Source organism: Amblyomma maculatum, chromosome 3 (genome assembly GCF_055883805.1).
Source record: "Amblyomma maculatum isolate TAMU_Amacu chromosome 3, ASM5588380v1, whole genome shotgun sequence".
Lineage (NCBI taxonomy): Eukaryota > Metazoa > Arthropoda > Arachnida > Ixodida > Ixodidae > Amblyomma > Amblyomma maculatum.
This window is the reverse complement of record NC_139346.1, coordinates 196,339,880-196,367,640: the sequence shown is the minus strand read 5'-3', so window position 1 is coordinate 196,367,640 and position 27,761 is coordinate 196,339,880. Positions and strand designations below refer to the sequence as shown.

Sequence of the window (27,761 nt, the reverse complement as noted above, 5' to 3'; positions counted from 1 at the left end):
GCGTTCACAGAACGTACGGTACTTGCGACCGGAGACATTCGCATTGGAGGTTCTCTGATGTTTCGCGATCGAAGCGGACTAGCTACAAAGGGCGGTGTTATAGAGGTGCCTTGCTGTGAGTGTTGTCTCGCATCCCGTGCCACTCGGTAAACAGAGGAAAGCGGTGAAAAGAGGCGCATTTTTACTGCCACGTACCAAACGGACGCAGTCCTCTCCCTGTCACTTGAATAGAAAGAAAAAGAAAAGAATCTGGCGAAGAAAAGTGGGCGGCAACGGCATGTCTTCCTCACGCTTTCCTCTTCAAGCGGGCTTCGTGGCAGGCACAAAGCGGCTACCCCGTTCCGAGAAAAAGACTCGTCTTGCGGGAGCCATTCTTCCGATGCTGTTCATTGTGCGCGCTAGTTTTCTACAAAGACTGCGCGGGGGGCGAGCGGTCAACGTTTGTCACCTCTCCACCCTCGTCCCTGCGTGTTGTCCTCGCCTTGCCGTTTTCCAGGAACTGGGTGAGGAACGGGACAGACAGCGGTGTTTTGTCGTTCGTCGTTCGTGGATACCTACATTGCGGTGCAGTGCTCACGCGGTGCTCCTCGGCACCAGTCGGCTCTCGAAAGCACACGGGCGCCGTCCATGCCTTGTCGACACAGCCTAGCCGATCGGAATTTTCCGCTATGAAGGTGAGCTGAAACTATCGTGCTCTGTGTAAGATAATTTAGTGTAAGGTATAGTACGATAGAGCGCATGGTTGTGATTTTGGTTGGTTGTCGACCAGTGAAGTTATGCGTCGGTTCAGAGCCGGATGACTTGGGTTTGGCAGCCGGGCCAGACGTACTTTGAACCTGCTGCACGCTGTATAAATGATTGTGTCGGCTGAACAGTAGCATGCTTCGTCGGCGTCGGATTTATACCGAAGCATGATCTTGTGGTAGAGCATCCGCTTCGTATTCGGGAGGTACCAGGTTCGATCCCCGGTGCCGAACCCACCGGTTTTCAATGGGCACTAGCTTTCCCCCGGCCTGGTGCTCGCCTCTTCAGGGTGAAATGCTTGGGAAAAGGGCCACATAATTGGCTTTTGCCGCGCGAGGCAAACGTATTGTTGTCCGATGGCGGAACGGATCAGTGACCCATCGGCGCAACTATTTGGGACCTATGACCCCTGATAGACAAAACCTATCGGTTGGCTAAGGTCACTGCGGAACGGTGACATAGTTCGGCGTCCTGGCGGTCCGTGTTTGTGCTGAGGTGATCTTCACCAGGCAGACATCTCCTGATGTAAGCTGCAGCACGCATGGATTAACGCTGGCGAGAGCAGAATTGCCGAAGCAGTGCTAGTGCGCTTAAGCGAACTGTTTCTATGCCAATAGCACAAAATTCGAAGTCAGCCTTTATTGCGAAGTATCTGCGCTTGAAGTGGTAGGCGAGTATATCTACTTAGGTAAGGTGGAAACCGCAGATACAGACCTCGAAAGGGAAATAACTAGGAGAATAAGATTAGGATGGAGCGCACTTGAAAGGTACTCACACATTATGACTAGCGGCTTACCGGTGTCACTCAAGAGGAAAGTGTATAACAGTTGTATCCTACCGGCACTTACCTATGGGGCTGGAACCTGGAGTTAAATGAAAAGGGTTCTACTTCTCTTGAGGAAAATGCAGAGGGCTATGGAACGAAAAATGGTAAGGGTAACATTAAGAGATAGGAAACCCGCAGAGTAGATCTAGAAATAAGTCGAGTTAATGACATTCTAGTGGAAATCAAGAAGAAGAAATGGACATGGACAGGGCATGTAGTGCATAGAGAGGATTACTTAGGGTGACAAATTGGATACAAAGGGAAGGAAAGAGCAGGGGGTGGCAGAAAGTTAGGTGGGCGAATGAGGTTAAGCAGTTCGCAGGGGTCAAGTGAATGCAGCTAGCACATCACGGGTTAATTGGAGGAATATGGGACCGGAAAGAACAGCCAGACTTCTTTCTAAGCAGTCAGCAGTTTCGATCTCACCGACTTCAGTGTGACTCCGCAAAAAATTAAACAGTATCTGCGCATTGTCATGATGAAATCCTCACGTGATGAGGAATGTAACATTAGACTGTAACTCAGAGTTCTTTACTAATGTTTGAAAAGTGCCTGCAAATTTTATGAATTTGAGTGCGTTTATATGCTTGTATTTCTTTTTGTTTTTCCCACCCTGCTATGATCTGTACCAGATCGCAGTACCTATAAATAAATAAATAAATAATAAATAAAATAAGAATCGATCTCATTTGCATGCAGCTTTACCGCACGTGCACTTGCACGTGTCCTACACAGTAGGAAGGCTCAAATGTCGGTGTTGAAAAATATTGCTATCAATAAAAGGATGGCTCTCAATTTAAATAAGCACAATAGATCAAACTGTTTTAATTGTTCTAATTTTTCAGTTTTGGGCATATGTATATTATTCGATTTAACGTACGGAGTCGAGCTTTGAACGCATGCACGTTTATCTAAGGCTGCTTTTAGTTAACCAAGCCTCCACCCCCCACCCACCTCCCCACACCCCCTCTCTAAACCATATCTGGCGTTATTAATAAAATCTACCAAAGAAGGAGTTCTTAAAAAAATAGTTATTTCCGCGTTTCCTGAGGCATTACCATTTGAAGCATTCATGTCGTCTGAAGGCGCTTTTACCAGCACTGAAAAAAAGGAAGCCTCGGAATGCATAATATGAAGAAAAATAGGAAGTTCTTGCTTGCACCTTAAATCTTAAATATTCTCAATTTATTTATACCCAAGCGAAAAACATCGCGCAAGCTTTAAAAACGTATACTCTCGTTCCCTTCGCGTTTGTCCCAGCTGTAATTTTAATGCGAAATCATTTCTTAGCGCACTTACTCTCAATCATCAATTGCATCTGTAATAATTATAGCAGTTGATAAGAGAATTTGTTATTAGTAGGAATAATTAGGTCAGTGAGCAGTTTAAATGACTGGTTAATCAAGTAATTGAATGAATTAAGCTATGGGCGGGAGCTGTGCACAGAGTGCGTCCGCGCGAATAATAACCAGGTAATTTGATCAAATTTGTCACCCAAACTAATATGAATACCGCCAACTCGATGGTCACCTCTAAATTTGGATCGGCCACCCCCAAAATTTGACCTGGTCAGAACCGGACCAAAATAAATGTCTAACCTAATTTCAGTGTGGTTAATTCAGTTGTGACCTCCAAACGTACGTGGGCTACCCCCGAAGTTTGGCCTCTGGACGCTGAAATTTGACTTCGTCAGTAGTTGATAAAAGTTGGTTTATAACCTAATTTGAGTATGGTCGATTAAGTGATGACTTGCAAATTTTAGCAGGCGACACCTAAAACTCGCTCCCTGGCCCCCAAAATTTCTCTTCGTCCGAATTCGATTAAAATTGATGTCTAACCTAATTTTAGTACGACCAACTGAATAATGACTTACCATTTTGGGTGGGTTAGCCCTAAAATTTAATTCCTTGACGCCCAAAATTTTGACTTCGCGTCCAAATTGCACCAATAGAAACGGCAACTAAGCAACGGTACTGAGAAACAAAAGACAAATGAACTCATAACGAAATCAGACACGGAACTCATAATGCTTTCTCGTTTCTGCACGTACGAAGACTTGAGTGAATCCCTGTAGTTTTTTCTCTATTGTTCGGATGAACTTAGGGCAATCTTCGCTTCGTGCTATCTACCTATTTTATTCAGTACTGGAATGAGTGACACAAGACAAGAGGGTAGCAGGGTACTTGGAGTGTGGGTATGTTCTTTCACCTAGTGTTTGTCCTGAAACCCTTTCTGCGCACATGTACTCGAAGATGCTGCTGTTATTTGTACCCTAATCATGTATCTCTTTTTTACGCAGGCAGTGGCGACGTTATTTCTGGCCATGACGGTAGCATCTTTTGTGCCTCAAAGCGTAGCCTACTGGTGGCCCAGCCAAGTGCTGAAGAGGTATTTCGGAAGCAATGAGCAAACTATTGCTCCCTCCACCGCAGCTCAGCTGTACCAGGCGAACGGTGTTCTACCCACCATCACCTTGGCTCCGGAGACCACGTTACCTGTGACAGCCAGCCAAGAAGTGGCTGCTTCCTCCATGGTGACAATGTTGACGACAATTGAAGCTGTAGAAGGAGATTCCCTTTCGCGGCCTTTACTCGACGACAACCAGATGACTGCCGCCGGCGTGGACACTGACATCGCCTCACAAGGAACAACTTTCACACCACAAGCTGCGACACATTCGCAATCGACGGATACAGTGACCGCTTCTATTATGCATGCCTTTGCGCCTATCGGGACATTCGTGTCGGCTTCGGGTACAGATTCGCCTGGTGACGGTGTGTCCAAGCCGCACACAGAGGATCTTTCCGTACTCCATACCGCCACTAACTCTTCGGAGGCCACTGAACCGACGCCAACAACCGAATCCATAAACACCAGTACAAGCTCTTCGCTTCTACAGCATGTTCATGCTACGTTGCCAGCCACTATTTCAGAATATTTGGAAAACACTACTCCAGTGGTTACAAATGAAGCCCATTCCTACACAAGTCCGTCAACGCTTGGTCAGCTAGCCACATATCATTCGATCGAGAATGTTCACGTGACAGAACCAGCCTCAGGTATTACGGATAACACCGTAACATCCGTTGCAAATGAAATCCACTCCCAAACCAAAGCATTTGCTTTTGGTCAGCAAGGAACGCAGCCTTCGATTGAGAACGTAAAAACTGTTTTTTCATCTATGCATCTTACAACAGGTATGGACTTCAAAATTCTTGAAGACGCGTCCAATTCTGCTGCTGTGACTCAGCCGGACGTTCCCATAATGTACACTACTTATATTACTGATACTAGTTCAGCTTCAAATGATGTCACAACGGACGGAGGTATAACGGGGTCCACAATGTTCTTTCCAATGCCATCTGATGGTACGTTTCATACACCCACAGAAGTCTATACTGTTGCTTTTGCAGATAACTTTACGGCTGCGACGGATATGGCCATGCTTACAGGAGTCAATGAAACGGCTACTGCTCCACCTCAATCTCTGCCAACTTCGAAAGTTCGTTCAACTGAATACGATATAAGCATCACGACTGCAACTGGCGAATACTCTTCTGTAACCGAACCAGAGGCAGGCCTTACGACGTTCGGTACTTCTATATCAGCTCTTCGAACTGGGACCAATTCTACCGAAGAGATCGGTAATGTTTTGCCTGCAACCACTAATCCAAGTGCCCCTTCCGAAACGATGCATATCAGTACGACAGCGTTTCCCTCTAGCGACACCGCAAGGCCTGACAACGTTACGCCGAGTGAAGAAAACGTTACTGACATCAGTGTTATACCAGTGGTGCAACAAGACCTAACTAGCTCTTTTCCGCCGTCTTTATTGTCAACACAATCCTACCTACCCCACGATGAAAATGACTACGGCGCTACTATTACAACTACCACAAGTACCACCAGGAGATACAAGCCCATGCACGTACGAAGATTTACTCCTTGGATCATCACACGCTCGACGTCGAGTACTCCTATGGCATTCACGAACCCAACCGCCCTGACGGGTGCGGCGCTCATGGTTGTCCGCCCACAAGGCGAACGCGACTCATTCGAGATGCAGCAGTCCTCGACGATTGACTCCGCGTCAGAGCGTGGGGTGGCTCCCATGTACAAGTCTAAGAATCCCATTGTTCCGTCGACAAGTCGCGCCACCAAGCACCCGCCATCGGACACACTGGTGGTTCCGCAAAGCTTCTTTGCCACTCGAGCTCTGTTTAATCGCTTCGGTCGTCCCTACTGTTCTGGATGCGATGCACTTCTGATTAAACTGCCAGACAGGTTCAGCCTACCGCGGCTTCCGCCATATGTGTACGGCTAGCTAACGACAAGCTTGGTCGAAAAGTGTTGTCATGAATTGACGTGGAAGCTGGAGATGACAGCTAAGACATGCATTGATCGTCACATCATTCTCATCAGATCGCACACCATGAGAATATTTAATGAAACTGCTGGCGCTCCCACCAAAGCAGTACAACTAGCAGGAGATATCCATCTGTCCTAAGTGGAAGGGGTGGTAGCAACGAGCATCGCAGTTAAGTTGCTGGTGCCGTGATTTTAAGCAATCTTATTGTATCTGTGCCATGAATAAATGATCAAACTTTGTAAACTTGCCCTTAAATGTGATGACGTATTCGACACATTTGACATCGGTCGAGACAGTGCGGGGGCACCTGATGTACAAATTGTTTGATACGGTGTCATTCACGATACCACGAGCCCAAAATGTAGCGTCTTTATTGTACTGGCTGGTTGTGACAGCTGACAACTGTAGTAACCAGTATGACAAAATGTCAGAATTTTAAAAACTTAGTGTGACACTCGCGAGCAGACATTCTGAGGCAAAAAAAAACTGCACATGTGTATGTAGCTATGTGAACGGTGCAGCTGTGTGAACGATGGCATGGCGCTTCATATCACGAACTTATTGAGACGGTCCTCCGTTTCAGCCGCTACAATTCAGTTCATAGCATGAAGTTTAAAAGCTTCGGTATGACATGTCACGACTACTTCCTGCCGCAATACTAGCCGCGGTAGTGGCATTTGGGTGCTTGCGTTCCAATTTGAGCGGTCATCGTTTTTAGCTGTTTCTCTATGCCTTGCTCTCTGCACTGCTCCTTGCTCTTCTTTCTGCTTTACACTTCTTTTTTCCGTTCTATTTGCACTGTGCTGTCCCCTGCTGTCTGTTATGCTCTATGTCTGCTCTTCTCTCTACTCGGTTCTCTACACTTTGCTGTCCCTTATTCTCCCCTTCCCGCTTTTCTCTTCTCTTTGCTCTCTTCTTTTCCACGTTCTGCTCAAAGCTTCTTCTCTGGACTGTCCTGCCCTATGCTACCTGCTCTGCTTTGCTCCTCTTTCTGCTCGTCTCCCTGCTGTGCTTCCTGCTCTGCTGTCCGCCTGCTCTTCTCTCTACTCCGCTCTCTGCTATGCTCTATTATCTGCTTTTCTCTGTGTTATGCTCCAGCTCTTTTGTTCTGTCTGTTATTTATCTTCTGGTTTCTGATCGGCGCTGTCTTGCCCTCTGCTACCTGCACTGCTTCGCTCCTCTTTCTGCTTGTCCTCCTGCTGTGCTCCCTGCTCTGCTGTACGTCTGCTGTTCTCTCCACTCAGCTGTCTACTGTGCTGGGTTCCGTGCTCTCCTATGTGTTCTGCGCCCTGCTCTTTTCTGTCTGTTCTATAATTTCTGCTTTCTGATCCGCGCTGTCCTGCCCTCTGCTACCTGCTCCACATTGCTCCTTTCTGCTCGCCTCCCTGCTGTGGTCCCTGCTCTGCTATCTGTATGCCTGTTCTTCTCCCTGCTCTCTTCTGTGCTGTGTTCCTTGCTCTTCTATGTGTTTTGCTCCCTGCTCTTTTGTTCAGTCTGTTCTTCTTTATCTTGAACTTTTTTATCTGAGCTGTACTGCCCTCTGCTGCCTGCTCTGCTTTGCTCCACTTTCTGCTCGTCTCCCTGCTTTGCGCCCTACTCTGCTGTACGTCTGCTCTTCCCTCTTCTCTGCTCTCTGCTGCGCTGTGTTCCCTGCTCTTCTATGTGTTCTGCTCCCTAATCGTTTGTTCTGATTATTCTTTATTTTCTGCTATCTGACCTGCGATGTCCTGCCCTCTGCTATCCGCTCTGCTTGTCTCCCTGCTCTGCTGTACGTCTTCTCTCCTCTATACTCCGCTCTTTGCTGTTCTCTGTTCCCTGCTCTTCTATGTGTTCTGCTCCCTGCTCTTATCCTCTGGCTGTTCTTTAATTTCAGCTTTCTGATCTGTGCTGTCCTGTCCTCTGCTGCCTGCTCTGCTTTGCTCCTCTTGCGGCTCGTCTCTTCTGTGCTCCCTGTTCTGCTGTACGTCTGCACTTCTCTCTGCTCTTCTCTATGTTGTGCTCTGTTCCCTGCCCTTCTATGTGTTATACTCCCTCTCTTTTCTTCTCTGTTCTTCTTTATTTTCTACTTTTTGATCTGCGCTGTCCTGCCCCCTGCTGCCTGCTCTGCTTTGCTATCCTTTCTGCTCGTCTCCATGTTGTGCTCCCTGCTCTCCTATACGTCTACTCTTCTCTCTACTCTGCTTTCTGCTGTTCTATGTGTTCTGCTCTCTGTTGTTTTCTTCTCTCTGTTGCTCTTTATTTTCTTCTTTCTGATCTGGTCTGGGTTCTCCGCTGATACCTACTGTGTCTTGCTTTACTTTCTGGCGTTATCTCTGCTGTGTTTTCGGCTCTAGAGTACGTCTACTCTTCTCCCTACTTTGATCTCTGTTGCACTCTGCTGTCTGATATCTGCACCCTACTCTGTAGCTGCGCGTGTGCCGAACGCATGCGGCCAGTACTTTGGTCACTTTGGCTATCAGAAAAAGCGTCCGATCCGTACACATTGGAAAGACTTGAACTACCACAATTGTACAAGATAGCGATCTTTTCAAACATCTGCTGTTCTTGCAACAAGCATGCAGGACTACATGACTTCGTTCCCTCTTTTTTGTGTCCGCTTGTGCTAGAACCCAAACGCGAATATTTTGAACATAACATCGAATATCTGCTTTGCGCTCCTTGATTATTGATGTACTAGTTCAAGTTTAGTTTTTCGAACACCATTTCTTGGTGTGGTGACGTAGCAAAAAGTTTAAAGAAAGTATTGCTTTGAGCATCAAAGGCAACGCAACAGCCCACGTTTTTTGACACTAAACAAAAGTTTAGCAGACTAAGAAAATTATTAAAAAAAAACGTACCATACGACGAACTATTATGGTAGTGCATATATATGGACTATACGACCTCCGCCTATGACAAGTATGTTTTATTACGTCATTATGGTTACAGACAAAGATATTTACGAAAATACACAATACAAGAAACTAACTGCAGTCAGAACTAAAAAAACAAAAGTTAAGTGAAGAAATGTAGATAAGGTATTTTCCAGAAAGAAAAACACATACACATATTTATGCATGGCCGTGCAGTTTTGATGTCTCTTGCTATAGGAAATGTGGCGATGAATGCGCAAAGCATGTATTTTTTTCAAAGTATTTTCACTGTACTATACTAGTATACTCATACTACTCACCATACTCGCGCAGTAATATCACCATACACACCGTACTATTAGAGCTATTTTTTTGTACCGCCACTAGCTGCACCATGCAGTTTAGGAAAACTCCTATACCTGTAATAGTGTTTCGCTGCGCTAGTGTAGCTGGTGTATGTAGTTAAAAAAATTACCGTATTATGTGAATACAAGAAACCTGATATGAGTTTTGAGCAACTGCAGTACAGAATGCCCTGGTGATACGCGCACGATGATGGAAGAGAAGAAAGTGACCACCTCGCGGTTGTGGGTGCGCGAGGCATCTCGAGGAAGCTGAGACGCTGAGATCGTTGTTCGACGTCCACTGTGGCAGCGTCCCGCCTAGCTACGCAATCATCGACTCAGGTAAGACTTGAGCCCCATTAGATCCGTGCCTGCTGTGTGGGCTTGCCTTGTGACCGCGCGCCACTTGCATACGTCACCGTTTCTAGTAAGCGACCGTCGTATGCTACTCAAGCTCCACACTTGCTCGCAAGGGCTAATGTTATGGCTTCCTAAGCCCAAGCGCACTTTGAGGTCTGCAGGAAGAGCTTTAAGTTCTGATGCTTTTTCGAGCCCTCCTGTCTTTTCCGTGTTGATCCCGAGGATGTGGGTCTAGTTCAGGCCGCGTTTCGTAGAGGCTAAACGCTAAGAACTTTCGTATGTTATGGGATGGTGTTAAACCGCAGATGGCTGAAATTATTCCAAAATCCTCCATACAAACGACGTCTCTTCCTTTCTCCGGTCTTTCAATAATTCCCCAATCCCTTTCTTCCTGACGTGATTGTGGTTCCGGCGAGAAGTGTTAACATGCCCTTTTCTTTGTTTAAAATCAATATATTTTCCGTGCATCTGAAATTCGACTTCCACCTAGAGGGTACTCGTACACCTACAAAGCTCGCACTAGTCAGTCCATTCTTAATCTGCCATCAAGACATTTGCGCGTAATTACGCATTTGCAGTTGCTGGGCGATTTTCGTGTCTTGTAAATCCAGTTGCTGGGCTAGTTGGTGCATCTACACTAAAAGGAAAGGTTCCACAGCGTCCGCCCTGTCCGTGTGTATTCTTTGTTAGCGCTGTGAAAAAGTTCCTTTTATCGTATTTTTCAGTGTATGAGTCGCGCCCCCTTCAAACGGCAATTTTTTTGTAAGAACAAGATAAGTCGCACCAGTGTATAGGACACACCTGTTCACACGGTAGAAAGCTAATTGAGGATCATGCTGTGAAAATGTGTGACGGAAATACCTGCTTGCGGCTGCCGCAGTTAGGTACATATCCCATGATAAACCGTGCTCATAGAGGTGCATGTAGCGTCAAAAGTATGAACAGTACTTAAAGTAAAATGTTTTATTTTTATACATACAGATTTTATGTACTTACACACGGCGTTTAGGCAAAACCACAGGGGAAAAAAGAAGGAGGGAAAGAAAGAAAGCAAATTCAATTGCTCGTAGCTTCAATTCCGCGTCGTAACTTTGTCGCCTCACATCCAGCGCCATGGTTAGTGAGAAAAACGACGCGGCAGATACGAAGCACGTATGAAACGTTACAGCAATCAATGCAATGAAGATGCTATTACAGACGGAAATGACGCGAACTGAAATGGTTCGAAAACGAAAACTTGTTATTGCCAAGCTACCATTTCAAAATCAATAACACATTTTCATTCTGAATTCTACTGCCAATAAAAATCTGTGAGCTGCATTTTGCTTTTGCAAGATAGTTTGATGTTACTTTTGTGCCACCGTGCTTTTGAGTTCTTTCAAAATGCAGTTACACCCGCCGAGGTGGCGCAGTGGTTAGGGCGCTCGACTACTGTGCCCAAGGGTGCGGGATCGAATCCCGGCCTCGGCGGCCACTTTTCGATGGAGGCGAAAAGCAAGACGCCCGTGTGCTGTGCGATGTCAGTGCACGTTAAAGAACCCCAGGTGGTCGAAATTTCCGGAGTCCTCCACTACGGCGTCTCTCGCAGCCTTAGTCGCTTTGGGACATTAAGCCACGAAACCAAACCAAACCAAATGCAGTTACTATGCATGGCAGAAGATGGCACGTATAGTTGTGACGCGCAATTTCCCGGTTCTGCGTATGAGTGCGCCGCCGGTGCCGCCCACCCGACATTTTGCCATGAAAAAATGGTGAATTTGTTGGGTTTAACGTCCCGACGGGACGTATGGGTTATGAGCAACGCCGTAGTCTTGAACTGCAGATTAATTTAGACCACCTGGGTCTCTTAACTTGTGCTGACTTCGCGCACCGAACAAGCACTTTTTCGGGTGCTTATACAAGGCGTTGCCGCTGCGACCCCTATTTATTCCAGTCATAAATCACATCGGTGGATAAGATGTTTCGAGGAAATTTGTAGAAAAAGAAACCGCAAGTTGTACACCGAAAAATACGGTAGTTACGTGTCTTGGCTTGGCTTTGCGGTCCCGTAATACCGCAGCCTTGGTGTATGTCGATATACAGGTATAGCTGTATATCGACTATATATAGACTATATATATATCGACAGCTATAGCTGTATATCGAAATCCGCTTCGTAGTAGCTACGAAGTGGATTTGTAAAGTTGGATTCTAGTGTTTGCCCACAGATAATTGTGGAGTAAAGATTGGTCTCTTAAGGCTAACTTGCCTCCTCTCGTTCTCAGTTTCAGGCACAGCCAGTGTGAGCGAAGGAAACCACGATGATGCGTCGCAAGGATCCGGCAGCGGCGTCGGGGTCCCCGGGTGATGCCGACCACCATCGTGGCGAGGTGACCAAGCAGAGCTCCACGTTCGGGTTGATGAAGCTCGCCGTCGGCTACATGACGCCTTTCTTCCTGCTGCCGATGGTCTTCGTGTTTGGCACCAAGGCGAGCATATATATTCTGGCGCAAATACATGGCGTCGGCAAGCAACAGTCAGGGTCGTCCACGGGCTGGAGGTCAAATGCATTTGTCCATCGAGAGTTCCACCGAGGAATTAATGAGCTGGGCAGCGCAGTGAAATCCAATGTTATCGTCTAGCAACATATATCTACTTGACATTTGATGGAGGTGATAATAGAAGAGACAACCGGCATGGTTGGGGATGTGGAAGCAACCGTGAAAACAACAAAGAGACAATTTAAGTTGTGGAGAGAAAAATATCAGTGAAAGCTAATAGACTGTAGGGACACCTACGTAGTTAGGCTATAGTACACTTGCGGAAGTTCTCTTTGCAAAGACCACCCGTTAGAAAGGGAAGCCACATATCCAAATCTGAAAATCCACAATTGTCTCGGTTCTTTTTAGCCGCAGTGCCGCCATGCATAAGGTGCCACGCTTTTCTGTGTAAACTTTGTGGCACGGCTGCTTTTCCATTCCTCCGCGCTTACGGTGACGGTATCTCTAATAAAGCTCACGAGAATCCTGGATTGCCATGAGTTGAGAAATGTTCTCTGGAATCGTATAAAAATGTATAATTACATTCGATCAGTAATGCCTTTCAGGTGGTGTATGCCAATTTCTCTTGACATGACTGTTGCGGTAACTGTTTTGTAGCGGCCTGCAAAGGGTAGCATATGAGCGTGTGGAGTGCAAGTCGTAGAACTCATTCTGCATTAAATGATCCTCCTGACCTCCTGATTCAAGCTGATTCTGAGGGCTTGTCTTGATGAATTTGTCGTGACTTCACACTATCTAGGACGTGCGTAGCGGGTGGATGAAGAGCGGACGTGCTACGCTGTTACCATTCAATAAAACTTGAGAGTAACGTGTATTTCCTTAACGCTTTTACACAAATAGGGGGGGGGGGGGGGGCAGCTGGCGGCGTAAAGACAATATTTGCGAATACCTCGTATCACGCCTGCCATAACTGCCGAAGGCGAACTTGAGCCACGCAGTACACGACGATTTCGGTTTGCTTCTGGAGATGTGACCATAGCGTTTTTGATTTTAAGAAGAAATATCTCACAAACAAAACGTTGCTTTACATCGTTTTCAAGCTTGTATCGTTCATTTCAGCGAAACAAATCCGCGCAGAGTGTTTTACGAAATTTGATCTTACTGCCAAATATTGTTCGTCCGTACGTCAGATTAGGATATAAAATGTAGTCGGCTACTATTGTCATGTGCGTCTGAAGCATGCTTCACATCGTTAGAAAACAAAAAACTTGACAGTGCGCACTCAAGGCTGCTATAAAGCCGTCTCCAAATTAGAAAACTGCAGCGCGCAGCGTGGCAGGGCACAATATGGCGCTCTTCATGCAGCCCATCAAGTGCATCTACATAATGACCGTGATGATCATGCTGTGGATCTTCGAGCCGGTGCCCTACCAGATCACTTCTTTCTTCCCGCTTATAATGGGGCCTATGCTAAACCTGACCACCACCCGGTACCTGGCGAGGTACTACTTCAACGTGAGTTTGCCTTCCATTTGAAATACTTTTGTTACTAGAGTTGGATTTGCGATGATTTAAGTGCGCTGGGAGTTCAAGCACTGGCTGATCATTTTCCTTCGCCTTTCCTTTGCAAACGAGCCATTGTGTATTGGCCAGGGCCTTTACCAAAGTCTAACAGCTACAGATGCTTTGGGGTATGGCAACTTGCCAAGGGGCTGCATACAATGATTTTAGAGGATACAACCTTTCTTTGTCGAGATTATAACGCAATAGCAATAAAGGCTCCATTCGCCGAAAATGCGGTGTCGGCGCTGACGTTGGAAGTGGAAAATCATGTGCGTGGCACTAGCAGGCGGTAGCTGGCAGCTGACAGCAGCGCACTGATAGAACATGGGTTGCCTCACGTTACGTTTGGTTAGAGCTGCCAACTCGGGCCTCTCCTTTCAAGTGGGAGGGTGATATCAGAACCTGTCAGGACCCTTGCATTTTACCCCTCACGCAGGCATGTTTATATGTCTTGATTAAAGAGAAGCTTTACATGTGGGCTGGTTGGCTACTCTATCGCGTCATAACTCTTAAATGCGAAGCTTACGGGTCCGCCACAAATGTTTTTGGCAAATAGCTTTATTTTTTTTTCATGCCTCCCTACAAGACTCGCATATGTCATATTTCATATGGGTTTTTTATTATGCTATAAAAATTTCACCAGGTTTTTGTCTTATGTACGTGTTTTGACAAAATCTACTGTGGCCCGCCGGGGTGGCGCAGTGGTTAGGGCGCTCGACTGCTATGCCCAAGGATGCGGGATCGAATCCCGGCCTCGGCAGCCGCTTTTCAATGGAGGCGAAAACTAGGCGCCCGTGTGCTGTGTGATGTCAGTGGACGTTAAAGAACCCCAGGTGGTCGAAATTTCCGGAGTCCTCCACAATGGCGTCTCTCATAGACTGTGTTGCTTTGGGACGTTAAACCCCACTAACCAAACCAAAGTCTACTGTGGGGCCAATTATTCAGACATTTTTCTCAACGGAAATGTAACGAATAGGCAGGACAAAAAATTTGGCCACGTTTTTCTTGTCTTGCAATACCACTCTGCACAGTTTCTCTAGACCATGTATGTGTAAAATGTCGTACCGAACGTGACCCTGATGATATACTTAAAACAAAAGTGGCCTTAGAAAAGGCTAGTACAGAATTTTCTTGCTCACCCTGTCCTTCGCCTTCCCGACTTAAGTATTCTACGATGTTTTTTAACAATCGAAACGTTCAGCTCAATCGATCACTACTTACTATCGCGGACGTTTAGCTGGTTACCGTCTCATCGCGCAACTCATTGACCACTGCATGTTTGCAGCTATGTAACCCTGTATAAGAACGAGCTGCTACATCTCCGCTGTGCTGAATTATAGCGTGCTCCTAGCTTTGCTGTTTATGTGCATGTTCCCGCCTTAGGCTCCGGGCGAACGGCTGCTTTAATACACAAAGCCTACTGAGTCATGTGTACTATGGCATAATGGTGACCTGCTTATTTATCCTTTTCCTAACTATTCTCCTTCGGTTGCCGCAGGAGCCAATTGCCAACTCCATTGCGGGTCTAACGGTGGCGCTGATCGCTCAGAACTGCGGCCTCAACCGGCGCCTCTCGTACAACCTTATTCTGATCGTGGGTCCCCGCGTCAAATGGCTCATGCTATCCTTCATGAGCATGGTGTTCTTCCTCTCCATGTTCATCAGCAACGTGGCCGTGACCAGCATGATGATGACGGTGGTGGACACCCTCATCTACGAAATCTCCCAGAGCAAGCTGCGCAAGCGAGTCAACGAGCTGCTCCGCAAGCGGGAGAACCAGGCTGACGGTACACTGCCTTCGAGCAGCTCGCACCTCTAGTACAAGGGCTCCTAGTCATGCTAAAAATATATTCTAAGGACGATTGCGATACTCTCTAATACAAAATTGGAACGCAGCTACTTGCGCGTTTTTGTTATGTATTGAACCAAATAAGTTGAGAGATTCTTGTATGTGTGTGTGCAGTTCAAAGCTTCCTTCATTTTTCTCACGAGCCAAAGCGAATTTCTCAGAAGAGAAAGGAGACCCAAAAGCTAGCGGCGCAGAGCTCGTGGCTCTCCTTTCTCTTCTGAAAATTTTTATTGGCTTGTGGCTTGCTCGTGGATCGTGAGTATCTTACGCTTGGTTACACCGACAACAACGGCGACGCGACTCAGCCTTCAAACGGGCATTCGTCAAGCATCCACTGTGGTTTGGTTCATAGTGTTCCGGTAGCTGGCGCTGATCTCTGCAGCAAATATTCAAAGGATGACAGGAATTGAGCCACCCTCCACTATAAGCTGATGTCACGAGAAATTCGATTTGAACTTATTGTTGGTCTACAGTGACAAGAGCTGCGAAATGGCGAAAAAGATGAGGGCAACTGAAGGATACGTAAAACAACAGCCGCATCCTTTTATGTGGCCTTGATATTATTTCTTCTGTTTGCCGTTGTAAATTCTTTTGACATCCTATGAACTATAAATTTGCGCTCGCCCGAAGCAGGTGAAGATGCAGTCTAGTGACGCATGTAAAAGTATACATGCACATAGGAACACACATACGTCCTTAAGAAACTATGAGACCACCCCGTAATTTCTGTTTTGGGAGCAAAACAGGTATAGCCTTGTGCGCGATTTTATGAAACCGTTTCTGACCTATATACTGGGCGTTGTTTCATTGGCAGCTGTCACGTTAAAAGCGTTAAAAGGATAAAAGTAATCAGAAAAAAAGCGGGCAGCAGTTATTGCCAGCAGCGAATTCAGGATTTTGCGGCTATCCGCGAAAAGTTTTCTAAAATAATGAATACTTTCTTTGACGCGGATGTATACCACGATTAAGTTAGACTGAGAGCAAAGCTAAGCGATAAAAGCGCTTTCTTTCACCTTAATGCCGCTCCACAATAGCCTGTACAGAATTCTAAAAGCGAGCCTTATTTCTCACTAAACAGTCTTATAGACTCCGCGATGAATCGTCGATTTCGGAGTTAAAATAGATAAGCGGTTTTGTCTTGACCGCCAAAAAATACAGATCATGTTTTAGGCCACACATTCAGAACTGTTAAGAGTGAAACGACTGTTCTTTGAGCTGCGTAACCATATTTACGAAACTTACGAATCTTAGTTATACGATACTCGTGCGCTCTGGCAGACAGCCATGCTTATTCGGCTGAGCACATATATGAATTTTAAAGACTAGTTTTGAACTTAAATTTCGAAAAACGCACTTCATGCCTGACTGCACTATATACCTCATTTATTTTTGCTTCAGGAGGTGGTAGTGATTGCTATGACTTCAAAATTTCAAAATTGTGACACCCTATATCTGGAGATTCGAAAACTAATCCATGGGTGGCGTGCTGTTCGCTTTTTTTATTGCAGAACCCGACTACGAAGAGGTCGTACACGTAGAATCAGTGTACGTATTACTTCGAAACTTTTGCATATTGACTTGGTGAAGACAAGTATTTAAGGTTTTTATGACACTTCGTGAAAGAATGATTTGCGTAGATTTTTAACGCCTTAACCCACTCTTTGTATGTGTCCAATAACTCTAGAAAAGAACGTACAAGCAATGGCGATACAAGTAAACAGGCCTGGCATTGAGTGGGAGAAGAGTTCCCGCATTCCAGCTTTCAGCGGCACTTTTATAATTGCGAGGTGAAAGGACAAAAAAGGATGCAATTGAAGGGGAAATGAAGGGCTTGTTATTATAGAATTTAAAAAAGCCAACAGTCTCTGAGTCCAAGGCAAACGTTGGTGACATATATATTTTTATTTTTTGTTGTTGGTATTGAGAATAATTAGTCTTATGATGATTTTTAGGGATAAAGAATATTAAATGCAAAGCGGAAGGAAAAACAACGCGCCGATGGTGGGATTAATAAACAGGCGCATTGTTTTTCCTTTTGCTTAAAAAAGCGAATGAAGCTGGATTAATTCAGCACTTTTATCTCGTCATGAAAAACGTTTCTTAAATGGGAAGACGAAATGTGGCGGATATATTTTTTTGCACTTAGCCTCTCAGTAATGATTGACTTTTCAGGTACTAATGTTGTCGGCACCATTAGTCTCCAAAAGAGGAAACTCGTACATCGTCTTTAGTCAATTTTGGTCCATAGTGTAGAGCAGAAAAAATGATGGAGAAATGACTGGACTAGCGCTTACTTAAACCAGGTCAGTTTATTTCCCACCCCACAGTGCAGTGCCTGCAGAAAAACGCTGCTTATGAACAGCTTGACGAGTATTGTCCAGGATAATTAGTCTTTTTTCCCCTCCTGCGTTGGGCAACAGTGCATGTGCACAAAACTAGATGACAAGTGTAATCATTTGAAGTGTAATGGCTCATTTTATACGCTGTTATTATTAAAAAAATTGCCATCAAAAAAGTGGTAGGGGCCTCACTAATGCATTGTGCATCACTCTTTTTTACATAGCATGATTCTAGAAAGGTGTCAGTTAGATTGGACCCCTGTAGCGATTACAGTGAACCGGCTGCATATTCAAGTTTTATTGCCTGTTTTTGCCATCTAAGGTATTTGAAAAAAAAAAAAAAACATGTTCTTTTTTTTCTCTCTAAACACGTTGCTCAAGATTGAAAGAAGAGCTCACCTTTCAGTTGAAATACGCTAGAAACACGATGTTGTCTAATATTTTGTGACGTAACTAAACGTTTTCGGTTCGGGCCGTGCTAAGAATTACTTGTGAAGCAGTGAAACTGCACTCACGGGGCTCATTAATTAATTATGGGGGGGGGGGGGGGGGGCGTATTACCGAAGCGTCGCTTTTTAAATCATTATGTAGCTAATCGCTTAGTTTATAGAAGGCTACTGAGAATACGGGAGAGAAGTGCAGCTTTTTAGTAGCGTGGTGCTGCGTTGACTGTTCAGATATGCCATGCCCCCCCCCCCCCCCCCCCCCCCCCCCCTCTCCTCCCTTTATTAGTTTTGCTCACAAGTCTAAACTCTCAGGCAACATTCACCTTATTCTTATTGTCGATTGCTATCCATATACTGCTTGTCTTTAGACTTTCAGTATAGTGTTTATTCAATGTCTTGCTATCTTGTAGCTCTGCCTTACCTTCTAATTGATTCTTCGCTCTCTGGACTCGCAGCAAGAGCAAACAGCTTCGCAAGACTTTCCTGCTCAGTATCGGTTACTCGGCGACTCTCGGAGGAATCTCATTCATAACGGGCAACCGCATCAACAGTGACATGTCCACACGCATCAACAGGTGCGTCTTTGAATTGTGCGCACCGATTCACGTCGGTGATAATGGATGAAAAGTTCGCAAGCGATATCAGACTTGGCTTAGGTTTTATTTAATTCAAAAGTGCAGCGCGAGTGCAGGTGTGGTGCAACTGATCGGTACAGTACGAATAGAGGCGTTCTGTACGCGCGCTGTCCGGCAGCCTTCGTGCATACCTTTTTTATACACCAACGACGAGTGCATGCATGTAGGTGGTACCGCACCTTTGCTGTGCCGAGGCCACTAAGGCCAATTATTGCACATTGCTGCTGGGGCTTTAATGTCTTCCTAAATTTAGTCCTGGACGCGGTTTACACTGCTGAGCCTGTGAATGCTTACTCGAACTGGAGCACTCGTGCGCTTGAGTTGGGATTCTGAACTCTGTTTATCACTAAGCAGCACTCATTCAAATCTCTATACCATGCACCCGTGCTTATGGTCAAGATTAGTCTGTGGATGCTTACTGGATCGTGGTATATACCACGAACACTTGCGCCTTCGCTTCGTCAAAGCCGCGCTTGCTTCCCGCAGGGTTGCTCACGACAACCTGTTGACGTCGTTCACGTGGATGTTGTATTGCTTCCCCGTGGGAATGATCTCCATGCTCATGGGATGGGTGTTCCTCTACACCGTGTACCTCAAGGAATAGTGAGTACACTGCTTGTATCGTCCCCGTGACGTGGACTTTAATAGTCTTGTATACCATTGACTTGAAGTAACTCTCGCATTCACACGGTATGTTGTTAACGACACCTATCAACTGCACACAGACGGCACGAAGAGGCCATAAGCTGACCATGGGCAGGTACGGACGCGCTTGGCCATCTCTGTATGCACTGTTTACGGATGACGTTAGTAGTTTGCATAGGTACAGTCTTTGGCAAAAGTTTAGAGCGCGGGAACTTCCGAGCGTCGGGATTCGTAATGTAGTGTACCAAATCGACCGAAGGTAATATGTTTTGCCCAACCCTCTCTAATAAACAGGACTCATATGAATTCTGAAGAGGTGCAATTACACAGCTAAACATTTGACAAATCGTACATGTTCACACTGAAAGTATTGAAATTTTATCATAGCGAAGACTACCAAGACGAATACCGGATTATCTGAAGCCCCCTGGACACTGGCAGTGGCAGGGACGGGGCCAGGTATAAGGCGCATACGCGGCTCAAACGCGGATTAGGCTGGCTCCTCTAGTGACTATGATCAGAAGAAATCCACGAGACGCATTCTCCTTCAAACGGAACAGATGATCTCAAATCGAGAGGGTCTGCAAAAAGGAGCCTTTGGGAAGTCAAAGCATTAGAAAATATTGAATGCATATGAACCAGAATTCGTAAAAGTATTTTCCGTCGTCAAGCTCCGAGCGTACCTGGCAATAAACCGTGCGTTTAATCTTGTTCCAAGCATTTTTACGAAGATTGCAAGACCACAGAAAAAAAAAAAAAAAAAACAATCAAGGAAACAAGTAGAACTTGTTTCTTGCCGTTCTTTTTTCTTTTTCAGCATACAGAACTTCTATATTTTTTCCATTTCGTTTTCCCCTGTACGACTGTGTACCCTGGCACGCGAGTTTCTCTAGCAAGTTACGGAAGCATGAAGGAAGAATAGCAGCAACAGTGCTTACTATGACGTACAAGTGACCTGCTGTTAGGACATGCAGGCGTTTTGCTAAAACACTCAGCGACCGCCTTCGCGACTTCGCTGATTCACGAGCATCGCACAATTAAGCGTAAATCTGACCACGCATTGCGGTATATCGCACCTGCCTTTTCTCACATCTCTGCGAGAAGTTGCTAACGCCAATGGACAAGAGGTATCCTTCAGGTCGTTACGCTTCACACACACACAAAAAAAAAAGAAAAAAAAAGTGTGCGAGCATTCCATCCATCGGGCTGTTAAGCAAATCAAGCATCTGATCAACTGACCCGCTCCGCAATTTATGACGCGTCTCATTCACCGCTTAATACTTCCTCTACAATTTCTGCACGTAATAATTCCTATCCCTGTCTTCTCGCTGTATTTATTCGTAGTCTCTTGCAACACCAATTATACCAGTTCCAAACGTTCGCTTTTTCCATGTTATATTTTCTCTGAGAGAGTCAATACTTGCACAGTAGCTTGCACTAATTATGGCAATTGCTGTTTTCCTCTCGTTCTAGTGAGCAGCAGTCGCGTCTGGACATCAGGGAAGTGAAAGAAGTCGTCCGGGACAAACTTCAAAATATGCCGCGGACGTAAGGCGCAAATTTGTTCTCCTTAATTGGCTGCGTTTTTGTAGTTGGTTGACCTCCTAATTTCGACGCAGACGGAGGTTTCAAATCTACGATTATGGTCTTTCTGCCATGCGCGACCATAGTCGGAGCGTATGCCTTAGTGGGCTTAAACGTCCTCGACTATAAGCCTGTATAGTATCAGCGTACGGACATTTATTCTGCCTCTGCTGCTGCAATAGCCCGTAAAAAGGCTGGGTATCCTTTCGAAGTACTGCACAGTTAATGTCTCAGTACTGCCGTTTATCTGCAGTTAAATGACAACCAAACTGTAGCATAGTTTAGAAGTTTAACGTCTTAAAAAATTCATGCTCGTTGTTTTGATATAAACACCCTGAGACCACCTTTTATTATTGCATGAGAGTATCTTCACATGCCTTGAAGATCGCAGGAATACATCCCCGCGCAGCCGCAGTTCACTGCTGACTTCGCTAAACTGAGGGATTCACAAATAAATATTTGTGATACCATTTTTTATTGGCCGTGGTCTAGCATGGAATTCACATATGATCTAACAGAGTGACTTAGCCTTATAGAGATTCAGTCACTGTTTTTAAATCACATCGTAATGCCCAACTTCGCAAAACATTACGTAAATCATACTCAACATTTCTAACAGCTCTGCTCCGATTACTGCTATTTATTAGAGGTTTGACAGGTTCACACTAATAACGCATATTAAATATTTATGCGATTCAGCAACCTTGATATTAACGGGTATTGGCCATAACTGACTTGAAATCGAAATATCATCATCGCTACCAAAATGACTTAAAAAAGGCTCAACATTTCCATCTTTATTAATGTCGTTGACAGGCACGCTGAAGTCCTGTCCACATTCCTCTTCTGCCTGTGCCTCTTCCTGTGGGCTACCAAGAGACCCTTGTTCGTTCGCGGATGGTCTGACCTGCTTGGACTCGACGAGTCAGTACAATAGCCACTTGCTCCTATTTATTAGGGCAAAGCGTTACTAGGCTATGTTGTGCCCGCAAAACCTGTCGGCAAAATGTGCCATCAAAATGTGTCGTCAGATGTGACGTCATCATCTGTTGGTCATACCTGCTCATTGGTCAATAATAGTAGTGATAAAAATGGTTACAATTACTACTAACAACGAATAATAATAAATATAACTAACAATAGGAAGTTAGTGATAGGCGGTTAGAGTTAAGATAGTTAGTGATAAGGTAATCACTAAAGTAATTAGTGATATGTTGTTAGTGATAGGTAGTTACCGATAGGTAGTAAAAACGTCGTGCAGCGCTTTATTTTTTCGCATTCTCCCAACGCAGTTTGTGCAGTGGCCTCTTAAGTTTTTTCAAGTGATTTCTGAACTTCTGAAATTTGCGAACAGTTACTTTATACAGGGAAACCTAACAGTTTAAAATTATTCAAGAAATAGCAAACGTAGAAATGGGGGAATGGTAACACTCTGCCAGCTGTGCGTGGTGCAGTGTCGACGGTGCCAAAGAAAAAATAAACAAAAATTCATTTTGCAAATAAAATATACACAAAAGACGTGTTGAAAACATCGTAAAATTAAAACCGCAGAAACCACAGGATGGAGGCAAGGAGACATTTTACGATGCCTCACCAGCTGGCCTACAGACAGGCTCTTCTAAGACGTATTGAAGTGGTCCTATAAATCGATTGATTACCGTGTTTTAATTGCAATCATACTTCCAATTGAAAATGATGGGGGTTCATAAGCTAAAAATGGTTTTGTGGCCGCCGGCCATTTATCGATTCTGGATTTTTTTGTTTGTTTGTACGCTTAATTCTTTGACATAGCTTTCACGACCACTGATTTCGGAAGCAGCGATCACAGCCATTTTCGGGCTTGGTGACACGAATTTGTATTGAGTTGCGGAATTTATAAATCCGTTTTTCACTGTTGGAAGAGCATCAGCATAGCCAGAAAGAGCCAAGGCATAATTTTTTTCAGAAAACAAATAATAATGTCGCGCTTTTTAGGCGCTGGAAACGAGTACTAGAAATGCTTCAAGATGCACGCCTCGTATGTGCTTCATTAGAATACGGAGAGAGGCTTATTTAAAGCGTTCTGTTGTCTTCAGTGAAAAAAGCAGCTGTATCTTTCCTCCTGCATGCTGGCTCCGTCGTTAACATTGCTTTATCCAGGTGGTGATTCCGGTCAAACATGGCGCACGAAACACTGGTATTGATGTGCTTTTGTTTGTTGTTCAGGAGCTACGTGACGGACTCATCGGTGGGCTTCCTGATCGTATTCATCGCGTTCATGATACCGGTGAAGAGCTTCAACTTCTCGCTCGAGCACCGCCTCATGGAGTGGAAGTTCATCCAGAAGAACATGCCCTGGGCGATCATCTTCATCATAGGCGGCGGATCCACGCTCACCGAAGTTATCACGGTATGTGCGCAGAAACGCTTTCTTTCCAACTCTTTTGAAACGGCAGTTCTTCAGGTGGCGGTTACCGGTCCATTGAATCACTCGGTGTGGTTAGTGTAACACGACTCCGCCCTCCAATGAGGAATGAGGGCATGCAGTGGCTCAGTGCGTGCCGTCATGTCAAGGAGCAACTGAAGATGTTTTATAATGGCGATTTTCGCGAGTCGTGCTGCAGCAGCTTTTCTTGCTCTGCAATGGCGACTTCGTATTTCACTGGTCCACATAGGTAAGTTGCGGCATGCTTTCCGCTGGTCGTTTGGAGCAACTCCTTTTCGCAGCGGAGCGCTCGATCTTATAGCTTGAGTTGCCGACCAGAGTCGGAGCTTGCCGGAACTTCTAGCCGGCGAAGTCATCACTTCCGGAGGTTGCGGGATATTTTTGGCTGTTTGCGGTTTCAGAATTGTCGGCAGAGGACGCTAGTTCCCGCATCTTTTTTACGCGCGCGTATATCAAGCGCGTCCATCAAACAGCGTATATAGCATTAACAGCATCCAAATGTAACTTACAGAGAGTCGCGGCCGGGCGCATTCCATCAGTCGCAACACATTTTTTTTTAAGATGTGACCTCAACTTTCGGAATCGGTTCAGCATTACTTCCGCCGTAAGCTCTGCGTGTTAGCTCTTATCGACAATGGGAACCTCCATAAGTCGACATTAAAGGGGTCGGATGTGTGAAGCTATATAGGATGCTAGGGGTTGGATGTGCCTTAAAGTATGTGAAATAAAATAGTTTTCTTGTAACCCTTGAACGTATCACCTAATTGCCAAATAAACCTGCCGCAGTGGCTCATGCCGGCTTCGATTGCTGATCCGAAGGTTGCGGGTTCAATACCGGCCGCGGCAGATATATTTCGATGGAGACAAAACACAAAAGCAAACGTGTGATGTAAGATTTTTACCGGTCTTTTAAAGAACTACTGGTGGTTTAAATTACCCTTGATATCTCCTATACAATACTCATCGTAGTCCGTACGTCGCTTCAGAACGTTCAACATCATATACAACATATCACCTCAGTAATCAAATTTCTTCTGTATACATAACTTTCAACCATGATCGTCGAGTTTTATACTCTGCCAAATGTTACCGCATATACATTCAGACCTTCTGCGGGCGAAGTTTGGATGAGACGCTGTGTACAAATTTGTGCTCACAGCGCTCAGTGGACAGCACGGTTCAGTTTTAAAGAGAACTTGCAATGGCGCGGGCGAAGCATTCTAAAAACCACCGCCGCCGAGAGCCGAGGGCCTGCTTCTCCTTCCACTTGCTCACCGTGCATGCGCCCAGCGACGGCTTTTGGCAAAGCTCTACGGCTACGCTCTCGCGAGTTCCCAGTAACAGTGGACCGTGCCATAAGCATGCTCAGCCTTTCTACTTTCCACCGTCTTTGTAAGTAGTGGCACGGGCAGAGGCATATTATTTTCTTTAACTTTTGGGTAGTCTCACCATAATATATATCTTTGTAAGTATTCCTCTTCTTCTCAACAATGAATTTCCGATTTTGCAAAGCAGCGCAGTACGCTGTTCGACGACGCGGTGAACGCGGCGAGCGCCGTGAAGTTGAACCAGGTGTCCAACCTGTTGGTGGCCGTGTTCATGAGCTCCGTCATCAGCGAGTTCACCAACGCGGAGATGACCATCCACCATATACTGAACATCGCCGAGAACAAGGTGACCTGCAAAAATACTGATTCAGGACTCCCACCGCTCAAATTAAACTGGGGACGTAAAAAGGGACCCCGCGATTACTTTTTTGGAAGTGCATTGCGGTGTAACTTAGACATGGGGATCCAGGCGAGAAAAATATTTCTTGACGTCACGTGGCCTTCGCCGTCGATATGTTTAATAAACAATTTATGTAATTTTTAATTTAATAAGTCCCCGTTTTTGCTGAAATTAGTCTCTTTATCATTTTTAAAGCGGTAATTTATCGATACAGGTCAAGTCCTGCTTAGGGCCCGTTCGAAAGCATTTTTGCTGAAATAATTATGCTGCTTTCGCAAAGTCACGTTACGAGATTAAATTTTATATTATAATTAAGTCTTCATCATAAACAATCATTAGTTCGTGGTTATTTCATCAGATGCCGTGATGGATTTCAGCGGATCTATAGGATTCGCACAACGGTAGCAAAGAGTCTGGCATATAAAGGTAGATATGTGTTTCACGAGAAGGAACTCCTATGCTTGAGCCTTAAACTACGTGGCGTAGAATGGAATAAACGTGAATGTGAAGTCCACTGCTGGGCGACTGCGCAGAAAAAGTATAGAAAAAAAAATACGAACGAGCGCCTTACGGGGCCTGTGGTGAAGCCAGATCACCGAATCATACTAGAAATCGTTGTGCAGACTAGAGTTCGGTAGTTCAGTGAAAGCCGCATTGACTTCAGTTAAACAGAACCCGAACTACGGTAGACGGTAGATATTCAGCGTTACCTAATGGCCGTTTTTGTCCTTTGTTTAATGCTTTGAACTCGTGGCTGAAGAAAGGATCGCAAAGAAGTGAGGACGCTTGTACAGCTTAAAGCTCTCTGGTCCCAGCGTTTGCGCGCAGTTAAGTTTTCCGCCACTCAGCTTCGTGAAATAGCTTTAACCCGACAACAACAACATAAAAAAAAAAATTGTTACAGGATTCGTAACCAGAGCTTCTGATGGTCAGTAAAGTCACTTTCAAGATCAAGTGCAGATCTGAATTGGTGACACCGAATTGACAACCCTTACTTAGGCAGTGGGGTCCTTTCTTAAAAACGAAATCCAAGCGGTCGCCTACGAACTGGGGAGTGCGAACAAAAAAATTAGTGGCCACGACATAAGTACACTAGAGTCAGGTGCGCTAGTGTCTTCTTTTATATTCTTCGCTGATATAATACAGGTTTCGCAGTTTTACATTCCCACGTGCTTTCATGCGTGTACCATTTACCTCGTGCGCTCACTCTTTGCCCCTCTGTTGTATGCAGCAACGCGAGACCCACAGCAACGCGTTGTACTTCATGCTGCCCATGGGTCTCGCCAACAACTTCGCCTTCATCCTGCCTTCGTCCGAGGCCTGGAACGCCATTGTCTTCGAGATCGGCGGCCTCTCTGTTATTGACATGGTATGTACTGGTTGTGAGAAATGTTTCATAATGTTAACAATAACAGGGAGGTATACTTCTATTTATGTAGAGATAGAAAGGAAAGCTATTGCCTCAGCCACGTTGCTTTGCTTTGCGAGGAACAGAAACTGACTGCACAAAGGGGATCGCCTACTGGCGGCTCTGCCTATTGCCTATAGTGTAAGACTGGCACTATAACGCGGTATTTATCTGATTGTGAGTGGATACCGGAATGAACGGTTTTGTGTGGAAATAGATGGAGGTGATGATTTTGAAAGAGAAATCAATTCATTGTGCGTGTGCTAGTAGGTTACACATCACTAAAATGTAAAGCAGCCGAAAAATATAACAACGACGTGTTCCTTTTATCTGGAGAATATTTCGTATGTCCCAAATTTTGAAACAAATATTGTATGCGGATGTTAAAACACCAATTTCATGTCTAATTAAACTGGTTCTTTTCTTATTCACCCAGCAATATTAATTAGATTGAAGCAGTGGAGGTTAAACGCGAAATGCATGCGTCGTGAAGCCCCTGCGGTCACCAGTGTGTCTCTGCAATTTTTCTAAACACGTCCAACATTTTTGGCCTTGTTGAACCACCGTCGGCGCGCGTTCCATATGCAGATCATCCCGGGCTTGTTCATGAAGACCGTGTCCCTGCTGCTCAGCATGGCCGCCTTCTTCACAACGGGCATCGTGTTGTTCCGCGTCAACGACCCATCCGACAACTCGTCGGTCTTCAACGCTGCGCGGCTGAGGAGCGCCTTCCACTCGCCGGCGCCTATTGCCGCGTCGCCCAGAACGACCGAGTGGCCTTTCTGACGCCATCGCACGCGTCACTGTGCCGCGCTCATGTATAAAGTGTGATTGTTACCGTCATCTGGCGCCACGAGGTTTAAAATCGAAATTTTTGTAACTAAGTCTACCAATCTTGAAACAATACGGTATACCTACATTTCGCTAATACTTCGTCTATAATAGATTCTAGATAGCAAGTGTTATCTGCTTCTCTGCGACACCATTGCTCTTGTTTCCTCTTAAGCCTCACATACTATACCACTGTTCGGACTGGTTGGTAAAAACTGCGAATGATTCGGTGATAGGTCCTAACGCACAAAGGCAGGACTTTTCTAAATTGAAATCTTGTCCTTAACATTGTTGAAGGCGCAATTCCTACACGTTTTGTTCGTTTTCGCACAT

At 45.3% G+C, this 27,761-nt stretch overlaps 1 protein-coding gene across 1 annotated transcript; it reads left to right on the top strand.

Annotated features, from left to right (window-relative positions):
* The first annotated feature begins 13,334 nt into the window (after positions 1-13,334).
* LOC146197344 (sodium-dependent low-affinity dicarboxylate transporter 1-like) lies at positions 13,335-27,383 on the top strand. The gene is made up of 11 exons (XM_084597171.1): positions 13,335-13,490; positions 15,037-15,325; positions 16,896-16,932; positions 18,628-18,747; positions 19,294-19,410; positions 20,926-21,000; positions 21,853-21,960; positions 23,242-23,425; positions 24,977-25,135; positions 26,421-26,558; positions 27,186-27,383. The coding sequence occupies exons 1-11, from the start codon at positions 13,335-13,337 to the stop codon at positions 27,381-27,383; spliced, it is 1,581 nt and encodes a 526-aa protein (XP_084453297.1).
* The last annotated feature ends 378 nt before the right edge of the window (positions 27,384-27,761 follow it).